A 14,844-nucleotide genomic window follows, 5' to 3' on the forward strand; every position below is an offset into this window, starting at 1 on the left:
TCGGGGGGTGGGGGGGAGAGGTCAGAGGTCGGAGGCTCACAGGGTGATGGCGCACTGAAAGCACCGGTCCTTGTCCACCAGCACCTCGCAGTAGGAGGAGCGCTCGCGAGGGAGCAGGGCTGCCACGGCGGCGGGTGGGGGCTTGGCGTTGCGGAGCTGCGGGTAGCCGGCGCACACCCGGTAGGTCTCCAGGTCGCTGATCAGGTCCACCACGTCGTCCACCGTGGTCAGCTGGGCCGGGTGGCTGCGGTACAGCCGGTGGCCCAGGGGCACGGGCAGCCCGCGCACCAGCACGTGGAAGAAGAAGCCGGGCCGGATCTGGACGACGGCGTCGGACACCGGGGACTTGCGGGAGAGCTGGATGAGCTGCACGTCCGGGCCCAGCGACGAGCAGACCACCCACGAGGCGGGGAGGGGCATCACCATCAGCTCCTGCATGAAGTTCCGCAGCAGCGGCTCCAGGGTCATCATCATGTAGGGGGATCCCAGGCTGAAGATCTGTGTGATCTGCCGGAGAGAGAGAGAGAGAGACAAGAACAGTGAGTGTGAGAGAGAGAACGTGAGAGAGAGAGAGAGAGAGAGAGGATGAAAGAGAGAACCTGAGAGGGTGAGAAAGGGCGAGCGTGAGAGGGAGCGAAAGGGGGAAGGCAAGAGGGGCAAGGCGAGGGGGGAACGCGAGGGAGGGAACGTGAGGGAGGGAACGCGAGAGGGAGAGGGAGATCGCGAGAGAGAGAGAACATGAGAGGGAGAGAATGTGAAAGAGAGTGAATGTGTGTATGAAAACGAGAGACAGAGGGAGAATGTGAGACAGAGAGAGATTGTGTGTGAGAGTGAGAATGTGAGAGAGTGAGAATGTGTGTGACAGCGAGAATGTGTGTGACAGCGAGAATGTGTGTGACAGCGAGAATGAGAGAGAATGAGAGAGAGAGAATGCGTGTGAGAGTGAGAATGTGTGTGAGTGAGAATGTGTGTGTGAGAGAGAATGTGTGTGAGAGTGAGAATGTGTGTGTGAGAGAATGTATGAGAGAATGAGAATGTGTGTGAGAAAATGTGTGAGAGAGTGAGTATGCGTGAGAGAGAATGTGTGAGAGTGAGAATGCGTGAGTGAGAATGCGTGTGAGAGAGAATGTGTGAGTGAGAATGTGTGAGAGTGAGAATGTGTGTGTGTGAGAATGTGTGAGTGAGAATGTGTGAGTGAGAATGTGTGTGAGTGAGAATGTGTGAGAGAGAGAATGTGTGTGAGAGTGAGAATATGTGATAGCGAGAATGTGTGAGTGAGAATGTGTGTGAGTGAGAATGTGTGTGAGTGAGAATGCGTGATGGCGAGAATGTGTTTGTGAGAATGTGTGAGAGAATGTGTGTGAGAGAGAATGTGTGAGAGTGAGAATGCATGTGAGAGAGTGAGAATGTGTGATGGCGAGAATGTGAGAGAATGTGTGTGAGAGTGAGAATGTGTGAGAGAGAGAATGTGTGTGAGAGAGAATGTGTGATGGCGACAATGTGTGAGTGAGTGAAAATGTGTGAGCAAGCGTGAATGCGAGAGCGAGCGCGAGAGAGTGAGTGTGTGAGAGAGAGTGTGTGTCAGTGAATGTGAGAGAGGAAGAGTGGGAGAGGGAGGGAGAGAATGTGAGAGAGGGAGAATGTGAGAGAGGGAGAATGAGTGAGAGAGACAATGTGTGAGAGAGAGAGAGAAGGAATGTGTGTGAGAGACAGGATGTGTGAGAGTGAGGGAATGTGTGTGAGAGAGTTAGAGAGATAGAGGGCACAGGGGTAGAATACAAACCCAGTCAGTCAGGCTGGAGAAACCCGCGATGACTCGCCGAGTGCCAGACAGTTTCCTAAGACCCTGTCACAGGAACAGCAAGTGGCCATTCAGCCCCTCAAGCCTGTCCCCGCCATCAGACCACGGCCGATCTGTATCAGCTCCATCTCCCCGCCTCGGTTCTGTCACCTTTCATCTCCTCACCCGACAAAAATCTGATCAATCTCGGGTTTGAGTTTACAATGGACACCCCCCACCCAACCGTGACAGCGTTTCGGAGGGCCGGGGGTGGGGGGAAGGTGGGCTGGAGAGAGTTCCAGATTCCCACTCCCCCTTTGTGTGACAAAGTGCTTCCTGCCCCCCTGGTCCTGGACTTCCCCCCACCCCAACTTCGCCCCATCGAATCCTTTAATCATCCGAAACCCCTCGATCAGATTCCCGCTTAATCTTCGATACTCGCGGCAATACACGCCCGGTTTGGGCGACCTGCCCTCGGACTTAACCCTTTGAGCCCCAGGATCGTTCTGTGGTCACCTGGGCTAGACCTGGCCTTTACTGAACGGGTACACATTCAGCCAGCGCTGAGAGATGATTATTATTTTTTAAAAAATATGATTCTTAAAGTCTCGTGCTGAAGCAAGAGAGGCCGACGCGGCCTGGGCGGGAGAAGCCAGTCCACTGAGAGGTGTGTGCCTGTCTGCAAAGTTCTCCAAGGGCTGAGTGCTTGTCTGTATCTGTCTGCGCGCGCGCGAGAGAGAGAGAGATGGACGCAGACAGCTCGCGTGTGTGGCTGCGTGCGGGTGCACAAGCGGGAGAGACTTGCGCGCATGACCGGGGGCGCGGGGAAAGACAGCTCGTGCCGGGCTGCTCGCACACGGGCGCACGTCTGACCTCGTGAGAAACAGAGCACGCGCGCGAGGGAGGGGCGCTGCACGCGTGACTGAATGCGCGCGTGCGCGATAAGACAGGGCATGCGCCGGGGCGCGTGCGCACACGTCTTCGGGACTGCGCAGGCTCGACTCTGCGCGCGGGGGGAAACCGTGCACGGGCGACTTGTGTTGCGCGAAAGAATGTGGAGCGCGGTTGTGCGCGCGGGGGAGAGAGAAGTGCGCGCGCAAGGGAGCTGCGTGTGCCACTGCGTGCTTGAGCGTGAGACCGCTCGTGTGCGACTGTGTGTGCACCAGGAGTGACAGGAGATGCCTGCCCTGTGGGAGGCTGACAGCAAGAGACTGCTCACCAGTTCCATCATTTTACAAAGGGTGGGATTTCAAACAGGCGGGTGGGGTAGTTACAGCTACTTTTGAGGGAACGACAAGAGTTCACGAGGCTGAGAGAGACGGGAAACGCGAGTATCTCTCTCTCTCCACACTCTCCGTATCTCGATCACCGATCCCAGCACGATCACTCGCTTGCCGGCAGTGACTAGTCCTCCTGAATGCCCGCGTTGCAAGCTGAGCGGAGACGCAGTTCAGCCATTGCAGAGCACCGCACCCTGGGTGCCTTCGCCACCCCACCCGCCATATTGCCTACAGCCTTGAAACCTGATCACCCCTCCCTTTGCCGAGTTGCGTGGACCCAGCGTTGCCTCCAGAGCCCGTCACTGGGTCAGACCGGCAGGCCCGTTCCACCATTCAGAGGGTCCCAGAGAGCAGCGACACAACCTGCATCAAATTAACAGCTCTCGAGCCACAGCAGCAGAACCCCGCACCCCCTCAACTGCCGACTGTACATCCACCTGTACCCTGACCCACGCCAGCAAGGCCTGACAGGGCCACGACTGGCAATCAATAACTGTAGACAAGATGATTAACAGGATGGTCAAAGTCCCCCAGCGCCCTGTGTTACTGACTGTATCTCTACTGATGTTAATCCAGCTCCCTCACACTGTCACTCAGTAACCCCTCTCCCCCCCAGCGCCCTGTGTTACTGACTGTATCTCTACTGATGTTAATCCAGCTCCCTCACACTGTAACTCAGTAACCCCTCTCCCCCCCAGCGCCCTGTGTTACTGACTGTATCTCTACTGATGTTAATCCAGCTCCCTCACACTGTCACTCAGTAACCCCTCTCCCCCAGCGCCCTGTGTTACTGACTGTATCTCTACTGATGTTAATCCAGCTCCCTCACACTGTCACTCAGTAACCCCTCTCCCCCCAGCGCCCTGTGTTACTGACTGTATCTCTACTGATGTTAATCCAGCTCTCTCACACTGTCACTCAGTAACCCCTCTCCCCCCAGCGCCCTGTGTTACTGACTGCATCTCTACTGATGTTAATCCAGCTCCCACACACTGTCACTCAGTAAACCCTCTCTCCCCCCAGCACCCTGTGTTACTGACTGTATCTCTACTGATGTTAATCCAGCTCTCTCACACTGTCACTCAGTAAACCCTCTCTCCCCCCACCCTTCACTCCTGCCTGTGACTTGGGACAAAGTTGGAGACACACGGGGGACTATCTATCAATCTGAAACAGAAGTGTTGACAAGGAAATGTGCTTCGTACTTTGAAGATAGCATCACTCACTGGGCGCGGTGCTGATAAAGTGTCTCTGTTTACGTATCGAGCAGGAGACGTGTTCTTAAACGGATTGTCACGCTACCCGGAGGGGCTGCCCTGCTGTTCTCCTGTGCTCCCGCCCCGCTTCCTCCCAGGCTGGGGTGACAGGGATTGTCCCATCGATACAAAGCCGCTGGGAAGCCAGCTCGCTTCCCAGTCCATGTGAGGTTCACTTTGAAGGCATCGTTCTTCCCTCACCCTCCACTGCCCTCCTACCGCTGGGGGAGCAGACAGACAGCCAGGCAGCCTGCCCTGGGCCTACAGCTCCAGGCTGCTCCTTGACCAGGCTCCCAAAGCACCTGCCATTGCCCCATCCCTCCCCCCGCCACCACTACCCGCGCCAAGTGCCTTCAAAAACGGCCTAGCCACATGGACGTTCAGATTCTGTCCGGGGGTGGGGGGATACAGGGGGAGGCAATATGGTGGATGAGAGGGAGAGAGAGGGGCTTGAGGCAGGTGAGGGAGAGAGAGGGGCTTGAGGCAGGTGAGGGAGAGAGAGGGGCTTGAGGCAGGTGAGGGAGAGAGAGGGGCTTGAGGCAGGTGGCAAGGGTGGTGAAGAGATACGGGCGTCGGGGGGGAAGAGAGAGACAAAGAGAGAGAGAGAGAGAAAGAGAGTGAAAGAGCCAGACACAGACAGAGCCAGACACAGACAGAGAGAGAGATAGACAGAGAGAGAGAGGGAGAAATGGAGAGAGGCAGTGCCAGGCAAAGAGAGAGAGAAAGAGCCAGACAGAAAGAGAGAGAGAGAGAGGGCCAGACAGATAGAGAGTCAACAGGGAGAAAGAGCCACATTGGGGGGGTGGAAGGTAAGAATTGGAGACAGAAAATGGGACAGACAGAGGGAACGAGGAAGATGGATAGACTGATAGAGAGATACAGACAGGTAGACAGGAAGCAAGAGACAACGAGTAGAAAAATTGATTCAGCGAGAGAATGATGCAGATAGAGAGGAGATACTGACAGAGAACAAGAGGGAAAGAGCGAAAAAGAGAGCGGGAGGGACGGGGAGCGGGAGAGACGGGGAGCGGGAGTGACGGGGAGCGGGAGAGACGGGGAGCGGGAGTGACGGGGAGCGGGAGGGACGGGGAGCGGGAGAGACGGGGAGCGGGAGTGACGGGGAGCGGGAGTGACGGGGAGCGGGAGAGACGGGGAGCGGGAGAGACGGGGAGCGGGAGTGACGGGGAGCGGGAGTGACGGGGAGCGGGAGTGACGGGGAGCGGGAGAGACGGGGAGCGGGAGTGACGGGGAGCGGGAGGGACGGGGAGCGGGAGTGACGGGGAGCGGGAGAGACGGGGAGCGGGAGTGACGGGGAGCGGGAGAGACGGGGAGCGGGAGTGACGGGGAGCGGGAGTGACGGGGAGTGGGAGTGACGGGGAGCGGGAGTGACGGGGAGCGGGAGAGACGGGGAGCGGGAGAGACGGGGAGCGAGAGACAGACAGCAAGAGACGGAGAGTAAGAAAGTGACGAAGAGAGATGGTGAGCGAGAGAGAGATGGAGAGAGATGGTGAGCGATAGAGAGAGAGAGAGATGGAGAGAGATGGTGAGCGACAGAGAGAGAGATGGAGAGAGAGAGAGAGAGAGAGAGAGAGAGATGGAGAGAGATGGTGAGCGATAGAGAGAGAGAGAGAGAGATGGAGAGAGATGGTGAGCGAGAGAGAGAGAGATGGAGAGAGAGAGAGAGAGAGTACATGAGTGGCCAAGATGACCCAACAGAAGGGGGAGTGTTGGGCGGCTAACCTGACACCTTGCCCGGCCTCGCTCCGAGCTGCGAGGTCTCTTGGTCTCCTTTCTTCCACCCACCCCCTCCACCCCGCCCTAGCCCACCCGAGCGGCCCAGGCCAAGATCGACCCAGCAGCCCCACCCCCTAAAAAACCCTTTGACGCTGGCACACCGAGCCTGGCACGCCGAGCCTGGCACGGGTGCTGCATGAAACGAACCCCCTGACGCCATCGCCACCAGCGGAGACTCACCACTGGCAAACTGCTGTCGTCATCGGGATCACTGTTAACCTCTTCCAGGCTTTGCGGCGGGACTGACTGACCTGCTTCACCCTTGGTTCGGAAGAGTTGAAAGAAATTAAAGACAATGACAAGCCGCGTGCATCTCCTCCCAGCCCCCGCCGCCTCTGCGGCAGCAGCAGCAGCGCCACCAGTGGTGGGAGGGTGGAATTACCACGTGACATGTTTACATAGGCAGTTCCCAGTTGTAAACGTGGGCATCAGGAATTACATCGAGAAATGATTCGAGGGGGAGGATTTAGGACTCTAAAAGGGTTGGGAGGTGCGGAGAGGGGGAGGGGGGGGCTGCATTATGGTGGTGCGCCTTGGCCTAGTTATGCCCCACCCCCAACATCCACGTCTAACCTCGCTTCACTCCATCAGTTCAACTACAAGAGACTTAAGACATGAGGTGGAGGGGAACTCCCTGTGGTCAGGGACTTTGGGCACCAGGGGCTGGTAGGAAAAATGTCGCACTCACCACAGGTCCTGCCACACAAGTTACTCCTGTACTGGATACCCACAATGCCATCTTCTGAAAGGAACCTCAAATCTCCCCCCGGGGACTGCACACCCGCCCCACTGTGGCACCACCTCCATTACCTGTCCCACAGCTTGTTTATTCACTCGGAGGAGACACTGCCTCCTTACTTAAGGCGGGATACTGCAGGCTGTGCCCTCCAACTCCACTATCCTGGGTCCGTTGAAACAGCTAGTCGCAATCGCTGCAGAGTTCTAAACCGTCAAGGCGGGTCACAGGAACAGGAGGAGGCCCATTCAGCCCCCCTCTCGAGCCTGTTACACAGGAACAGGAGGAGGCCCCATTCAGCCCCCCTCTCGAGCCTGTTAGACAGGAACAGGAGGAGGCCCCATTCAGCCCCCCTCTCAGGCCTGTTACACAGGAACAGGAGGAGGCCATTCAGCCCCCCTCTCGGGCCTGTTACACAGGAACAGGAGGAGGCCCATTCAGCCCCCTATTCAAGCCTGTTACACAGGAACAGGAGGAGGCCCATTCAGCCCCTCTCGAGCCTGTTACACAGGAACAGGAGGAGGCCCATTCAGCCCCCTATTCAAGCCTGTTACACAGGAACAGGAGGAGGCCCATTCAGCCCCCTATTCAAGCCTGTTACACAGGAACAGGAGGAGGCCCATTCAGCCCCCTATTCAAGCCTGTTACACAGGAACAGGAGGAGGCCATTCAGCCCCCTTGAGTCTGTTACACAGGAACAGGAGGAGGCCCATTCAGCCCCCTTGAGTCTGTTACACAGGAACAGGAGGAGGCCATTCAGCCCCCTCTCGAGCCTGTTACACAGGAACAGGAGGAGGCCCATTCAGTCCCCTCGAGCCTATTACACAGGAACAGAAGGAGGCCATTCAGCCCCCTCGAGCCTATTACACAGGAACAGAAGGAGGCCATTCGGACCCCTTGAGCCTATTACACAGGAACAGAAGGACGCCATTCGGACCCCTTGAGCCTGTTACACAGGAACAGGAGGAGGCCCATTCGGCCCCCTTGAGCCTGTCACACAGGAACAGGAGGAGGCCCATTCGGCCCCCTTGAGCCTGTGCCTCCATTCAATCAGACTGTGGCTGACCTGTATCTTAACTCCACCTACCCACCTCAGTTCCATAACCCTTAATCCTCCCTTAACCCAACACAAATCCATCAATCTCAGTTTTGAAATTCCCAACTCAACTCAAGCCTCGACAGCTTTTTGGGGTTGGGCGGGCGGTGGGGGGTGGTGATGGTGATGAGGGAAGAGAGAGTTCCGGATTCCCACTCCCCTTTGTGTGAAGAAGCGCTTCCTGACATCCCCCCTGAACGGTCCGGCTCGAATTTTTACCCCCTTTGTTCTGGACTCCCAACACCCCCCGCTACGCACCCAGAGGAAATATCGACCCTGTCGAATTCCTTTAATCATCTTAAACTCGGCGATCTGATCCCCCCTCCCCACCCGCCAATCCTCGGTACTTGAGGGAACACAAGACCTGTTGATTATATCAACAATTTAGATGAAGGGACCAACTGCAATGTAGCCTAATTGTACAGAGATAGGTCGGAAACTAAGCTGTGAGGAGGATACAGAGGGATACTGATAGTGGGCAAAGGTTGGCAGGCGTAGTACAATGCGGGAAAATGTGAACTTGTCTAATTTGGCAGGAAAGAAGCAGGATATTATTGAAATGCAGAGAGAGACTGCAGAAGGCTGCGGTGCAGAGGGATCTGGGTGTCCTGGGACATGAATCACAAAACAGTTGGTATGCAGATGCAGCAAGTGATTAGGGACGGCAAATGGAAAGTTGTCCTTTATTGCGAGGGGTGGGGGATGGAGTATAAAAGTGGGGAAGTCTTGCTACAACTGGACAGGGCGTTGGTGAGGACGCTCCTGGGGCACTGTGGACAGTTCTGGTCCCCTCACTTCAGGAGGGACAGACTCGCATCGGAAGCCGTTCAGAGAAGGTTCACTCGGCCGATTCCTGGGACGAAGGGGGTTTGTCTGATGAGGAAAGGTTGAGCAGGTTGGGCCTCTACCCATTGGAGTTTAGAAGAATGAGAGGTGATCTTATTGAAACATATCAGATTCTGAGGGGAGGGGGTTTGACAGGGTGGATGCTGAGGGGATGTTTCCCGCCCCTCGTGGAGGGGAATCTAGAACGAGGGGAGGGGGGCACAGTTTCAGAATGAGGGGTCTCCCATTGAAGACGGAGATGAGGAGGAATTTCTTCTCTCAGAGGGTGGTCAGTCTGTGGAATTCTCTCTCCCCCCCCAGAGAGCAGCGGGGGCCGGGTCACTGAATATATTCAAGGCCGAGTGAGACAGATTTCTGATTGACGAGGGGGGGGTCGAGGGTGATGAGGGGGACGGGCAGGAAAGTGGAGTTGAGGCCACACTCAGATCAGCCACGATCTTATTGAATAGGGGTGCAGGCTCGAGGGGCCGAATGGCCTCCTCCTGTATCTTATGTTCTCACATCACCCCTGAACAGCTTGGCCCTAATTTTAAGGTTCTGCCCCCTTGTTCTGGACTCCACTCTGCACCCCATCCCCCTGCGCCCCCCACAACACCCTCCCCAACGAGCAGAGGGAGTAGTTTCTCGCCATTGGCCCTGAGCTCTGGCATTCCCTCCCTAGACCTCTCCCCATTTCTCTCTCTCTCTGTCCCTGTCTCTCTCTCTCTGTCTCTCTCTCTGTCTCTCTCTCTCTGTCTCTGTCCCTGTCTCTGTCCCTGTCTCTGTCTCTCCCTGTCTCTCTCTATCTCTCTGTCTCTTCCTTTAAGATGCTCCTTAAAAACCGATCTCTCTGACCGAGCTTTTGGTCACCTGTCCCTAACAGCCCCGCGTGTGGCTCGGGGTAAGATCCTGTCCGATTTGCGCTCCCGTGAAGCGCCCTGGGGATGATTTGCTCTGTTACAGGTGCTACATAAATGCAAGTCCTCTGGACCCTCCCGAGGGACACAAGCGAAGTATGGGGGCAAGGCAACCAGCCTCTCTTACCGCAGCAGGAGTGGAACGCCCGTACCCCGGGTTTTGCTCCGGAGTTGCCCCTCCGATGATCCGGGAATTAGACGGAACTCCGGAAGCCCGGACCTCCGGCTCCGCAGCTCTCTGGGGGGGAGAAAATGAAAAGGAGCGGTTAATATTCCCTCCGCGGTGCAGTCGCTGAGTAAGGAAGGGACCCAGTGGAGACGATGACAGAAAGAGCCAGCTGGGTGCCACCTACCTCTCCCGCCTCCCAGTCAGGAGGATACGGTTTCCAGACCAGAGATTCGAGCCCCGTAATCCAGGACCAACACTGCTCCCTGGTGCCAGCGCGGTCGGAGGGTCAGCGCTGAGGGAGCGCCGCACTGTGGGAGGGTCAGTGCTGAGGGAGCGCCGCACTGTCGGAGGGTCAGCGCTGAGGGAGCGCCGCACTGTCGGAGGGTCAGTGCTGAGGGAGCGCAGCACTGTCGGAGGGTCAGCGCTGAGGGGGCGCCGCGCTGTCGGAGGGTCAGCGCTGAGGGAGCGCCGCACTGTCGGAGGGTCAGTGCTGAGGGGGCGCCGCGCTGTTGGAGGGTCAGCGCTGAGGGGGTGCCGCGCTGTCGGAGGGTCAGTGCTGAGGGAGCGCCGCACTGTGGGAGGGTCGGTGCTGAGGGAGTGCCGCACTGTCGGAGGGTCAGTGCTGAGGGAGGGCCGCACTGTCGGAGGGTCAGTGCTGAGGGAGCGCCGCACTGTCGGAGGGTCAGTGCTGAGGGAGCGCTGCACTGTCGGAGGGTCAGTGCTGAGGGGGCGCCGCACTGTGGGAGGGTCAGCGCTGAGGGAGCGCCGCACTGTGGGAGGGTCAGCGCTGAGGGAGCGCCGCACTGTCGGAGGGTCAGCGCTGAGGGGGTGCCGCGCTGTCGGAGGGTCAGTGCTGAGGGAGCGCCGCACTGTCGGAGGGTCAGTGCTGAGGGAGCACCGCACTGTCAGAGGGTCAGCGCTGAGGGAGCGCCGCGCTGTCGGAGGCGCTATATTAGAATGAGACGTTAAGCTCTCCCGGGGGGATTTAAAAGATCCCGCGGCCACGACTGGGAGAAAAGTGGCTGAGGCCAGCAGGGGGCGGTGTTTATCCTGAAACCCCGCGAACAACAATCGCCTCTCCAGCAACAAATAAAACAAGACGGTGAGAGCCGTGACCTCCACGCCGCTGGTGGGATCTTGCCATGCGCGTTCTGGCTGCCGTGTTTCCTGACGTGACGACGGTGAAGCGGCGGCAGTTCAGAAGGTCTCTTTTGTCGGCCGTGAGGTGCTTCAAGAGATCCTGAGGGGGTGGTGAGGGGGGGCGAAAGGGCTTTCTTTTGAGGAGCACCCAGGCCTCCTCGTTCCGAAGCTCTTACCTTGGGCGAGGCGGGTGGCCGATGGGTGCTGGCTGGCTCCGTGGCCCCTTCTTGGATCACGGGAGGGACAATCCGAGTGGACAGGTCCTTCGCCTCTGCTTCCTGGAATTAAAACAGACAACGTGTTGGGCACATCCTCTCTCTCTCTCTCGCTCGGCAGGTCGGGCCCCCAGGCTGTTTGCATCCGGCCGCTGGACACTGCGCCAACGCCGGGCTGGACTGCTGATTGGGTATCGAAGCCCGGGAGGCCGCACTTCAACCTGCTCCCCCGAACGTCAATCCAGCTCTTTCATCTGTCCGCACGACCAACATCGTCAGGGTCGTAGCTCAAATCCCTCATCCCGTAATCCAGGCCGACCCTCGCCCAGTGTTGGTGCTGAGGGAGCGCCGCGCTGTGGGAGGGTCAGCGCTGAGGGAGCGCCGCACTGTCGGAGGGTCGGCGCTGAGGGAGCGCCGCACTGTCGGAGGGTCAGTGGTGAGGGAGCGCCGCGCTGTCCGAGGGTCAGTGCTGAGGGAGCGCCGCGCTGTCGGAGGGTCGGTGCTGAGGGAGCGCCGCACTGTCGGAGGGTCAGTGCTGAGGGAGCGCCGCGCTGTGGGAGGGTCAGCGCTGAGGGAGCGCCGCACTGTCGGAGGGTCGGCGCTGAGGAAGCGCCGCTCTGTCGGAGGGTCAGTGCTGAGGGAGCGCCACACTGTCGGAGGGTCAATGCTGAGGGAGCGCCGCACTGTCGGAGGGTCGGTGCTGAGGGAGCGCCGCACTGTCAGAGGGTCAGTGCTGAGGGAGCGCCGCACTGTCGGAGGGTCGGTGCTGAGGGAGCGCCGCACTGTCAGAGGGTCAGTGCTGAGGGAGCGCTGCACTGTCGGAGGGTCAGTGCTGAGGGAGCGCCGCACTGTCAGAGGGTCAGTGCTGAGGGAGCGCTGCGCTGTCGGAGAGCCCTTGCCTGCCCTCTCAGGCGTCTACCAACTGCCTCTCTCTCTCCCCGTGGCGCAGGGCACCTACATTCTGACTGCCACCTTTGAGTCTATGGTCACATACACTTGGGACATTACAGAGTGAGACCTTGAGCGGTTAAGTGTGCGGCTGGGAACATCAGCAACCTGATCTCGGTGCGCCACGATCGCTGGTCCTGCTGGATGGGAGTCCATCTCCATTTGAAAAATTGATAAGTAAACCTGCTTCCCCCTGCCCTTTGAGGCAGCACATTCCCAGATCACAGCAGGTTCACTGCGTAAAACAACTCCTCTCCTGTCCACCTGACTCCTGCTGCTTTCTCCCCCCCACCGCCATTGCTCTCACATCCTCGTCACCCGTATCTCGCAGTGCACAAGATGCCCGAATTACAACAGCGACGGCACTTCGAGAGGAAAAGAGTTAATAATCCTTCTTCTGCGTTGCTGCCTGTCCTTTTCCGTAGCCAACCTCAACACTTCTTTAAGAGTTGGTTGACGGGAAGTGGGCAGAGCTGGCGAGGCCAGCATTAATCGCCCATGCCTGACTGCTCTCGAGATGGGCAGTGACACGACGATCACTGCACCCGTAACGTTCGCCTACCGACACTCGATCGACTCGGGCCACCTCATTCCCAAGGACCAGGTCCGGCAGCGCCTCCTCTCTGGTCGGACCGGAAACACACTGCTGGCGAAGAGTCTCCTTGAACGCGCTTTAGGAACTCCTGCCCCTCCTGCCCCCCACCGCCCTTCCCACGACCACTGTCCCAAACCGCGTTAGGAAAATTGGAAGTTGCCCATTTGAACTGCTCTTCTTGCACCCCTCCGTAATTTCCTGGCAAACCTGTTTCTCCACATCCTTCCCGCTGGTCGGAGGCCTGCAGACAACATCGGGCAATGTAATCGCATCATGTTTGTTCCTTAGCTCCAGCTAGATAGATTGTGCCCTTGACCCCCCCTCTGGGACATCCTCCTTCTCCAGCATTGCCGTGTTCTCCTTAATACCGCTACCCTTCCCCTCCTTTTCTACCTTTCTTCTCCGTCCTGAACACTTTGTATCCGGGAATATTTAACACCCAGTCCTGCCCTTCCTCGAGCCAGGTCTCTGTTATCGACACATCATATTTCCACATGGCAATCTGCGCATGTAACTCACGAACCTTATTTACTACACTCTGCACACGCGCACAGTAGCCCTAATTTCAACTAGGGCCCAGGAACAGGCCATTTGGCCCCTCTGCTCCGTGCTGGTGATTCTGCCCCACACCAGCCTCCTCCCACCCCCTACTTCATCTCCCCCGCATCCCCACATCCTTCTATTCCTTTCTCCCCTCATGTGTTTATCTAAGGGGGAAGACGTAAGGTGTCGAAACGTTGCCTCTGTCTCTCCACAGCTGCCGCCAGACCTGCCGAGTTTGTCCAGCGTTTCCTGTTTTTTAACCCTTCCCCGATACGGACACCCACACCTTTCTGGGATCATCCTCTGTAAATATCCGCCCCGCTCCAGTGCCTCGATACCCTTTTTATAACATGGCGGCCAGGACCTGCCCACAGCGCGGCCTAACCCAGGCTCAGTACAGCTTCAGCATAACGTCCGTTTCTTGTGGACTCTGTCCCTCTGGAAATAAAGGCCAGTGTTTGGTTTTGCCTTTACTCTGGCCTTGTGACCCTGTGGGGTGACGTTCAGTGATGGGTCTGTGTGTACCCCGAGATCTCTCAGTCCCTGTATCCCCACCTAGACCCGCACCGTCCAAGCAGTAAGTGACCTCCCAACTCCCCCTCCCGGATCGTACAACCTCACGTTTCCCTGTGTTGAACTTCGCTTGGACCATTATTTGCCCGTTCTGCAAAGTGTATTCATGTCCTCCTGTGACTGGGCGCAATCCTCCTCAGGATTGCCCACTCCTCCTCCAACCCAGCCCAACTCGGTTGCCGTCTGCAGCTTTAGAAATGGTGTTTTTTATTTGGATCCCAAAGTCGGATTTGTTGAGGTGAATGGTGAAGATCCCAGCACTGGGATCCTCCAGGAAGACCACTTCCCGCTCTCTGTATGCATTGCGCAGGGTGACAGGTTGCTGGGAGGGGTGGGAGTAGGGGGGAGAGAGATCAGCGCTGCCCATCTCAGCCCGGTTAAAAGGGGAGTGGGGGGTTGGGGGGGGAAAAGAAGGCACGGACCCCTCCGTCCGAACCAACCAGTCGTGCGGGTGCCGGCCTGGTACAGGGCTTAGCCTGCGGGGGAGGGGAGAGCGAGGAGCTCGCCAACTCAACGCTGCCGTCGCAAGACCCCCGGGGAGGTGGGGGCGGGGTGTCCCAAAACAACCTCGCGGCCAATCGTTACGCCGGCAGAGGCAGGTTGTGGACGGAGGGCACAGCAGGATCCCATGGAGCGGCTCTCGCCAACGAGCGCGCCTCCTCCTCCCCTCCCTAATCGTGGCGCGGATTTATCTCCGATACTCCGACCAGGCGGACGCAGGGGATCCTCAGCTCATTGTCTCAGCTCAGCGACGCCTCTCTCCCCCCCGCCCCTCCCAACGATCCACCAGCCCCCCCCCAGCCCAGCAGGTAGTGGGGATGAGTACCTGGGAAGAGAGCAGCAGAGCCTTTCTGCTGCAGTGCCTCTCTCTGCCATCCCGCTGTTTGATGACGGGAGAGACCGATCGATGTGGGGCTGCTTCTGTTTCACTGATCGGTCTCTGAAACAGGAAGCAGAACAGTTAGAGAATTTACATT

General features: G+C 58.1%; 1 protein-coding gene across 3 annotated transcripts in view; it reads right to left on the reverse strand.

The window, feature by feature from the left end:
• Positions 1–14,844, reverse strand: part of mbd1a (methyl-CpG binding domain protein 1a) — a 33,952-nt gene continuing 19,108 nt past the window's right edge. For 2 of the 3 annotated variants that reach the window (XM_078536287.1, XM_078536285.1), the window contains 5 exons: positions 14,694–14,807; positions 11,170–11,271; positions 9,812–9,922; positions 6,291–6,371; positions 1–507 (listed from right to left, as the gene is read on the reverse strand). In XM_078536287.1, the coding sequence (XP_078392413.1) occupies positions 37–507; positions 6,291–6,371; positions 9,812–9,922; positions 11,170–11,271; positions 14,694–14,807 (879 nt within the window). In that variant the 3' untranslated portion in view covers positions 1–36. The remainder of the gene's footprint in view (positions 508–6,290; positions 6,372–9,811; positions 9,923–11,169; positions 11,272–14,693; positions 14,808–14,844) is intronic. The other variant, XM_078536286.1, reaches the window with a different exon arrangement.

This window comes from Cetorhinus maximus, unplaced genomic scaffold, assembly GCF_964194155.1.
Source record: "Cetorhinus maximus unplaced genomic scaffold, sCetMax3.hap1.1 HAP1_SCAFFOLD_1070, whole genome shotgun sequence".
Lineage (NCBI taxonomy): Eukaryota > Metazoa > Chordata > Chondrichthyes > Lamniformes > Cetorhinidae > Cetorhinus > Cetorhinus maximus.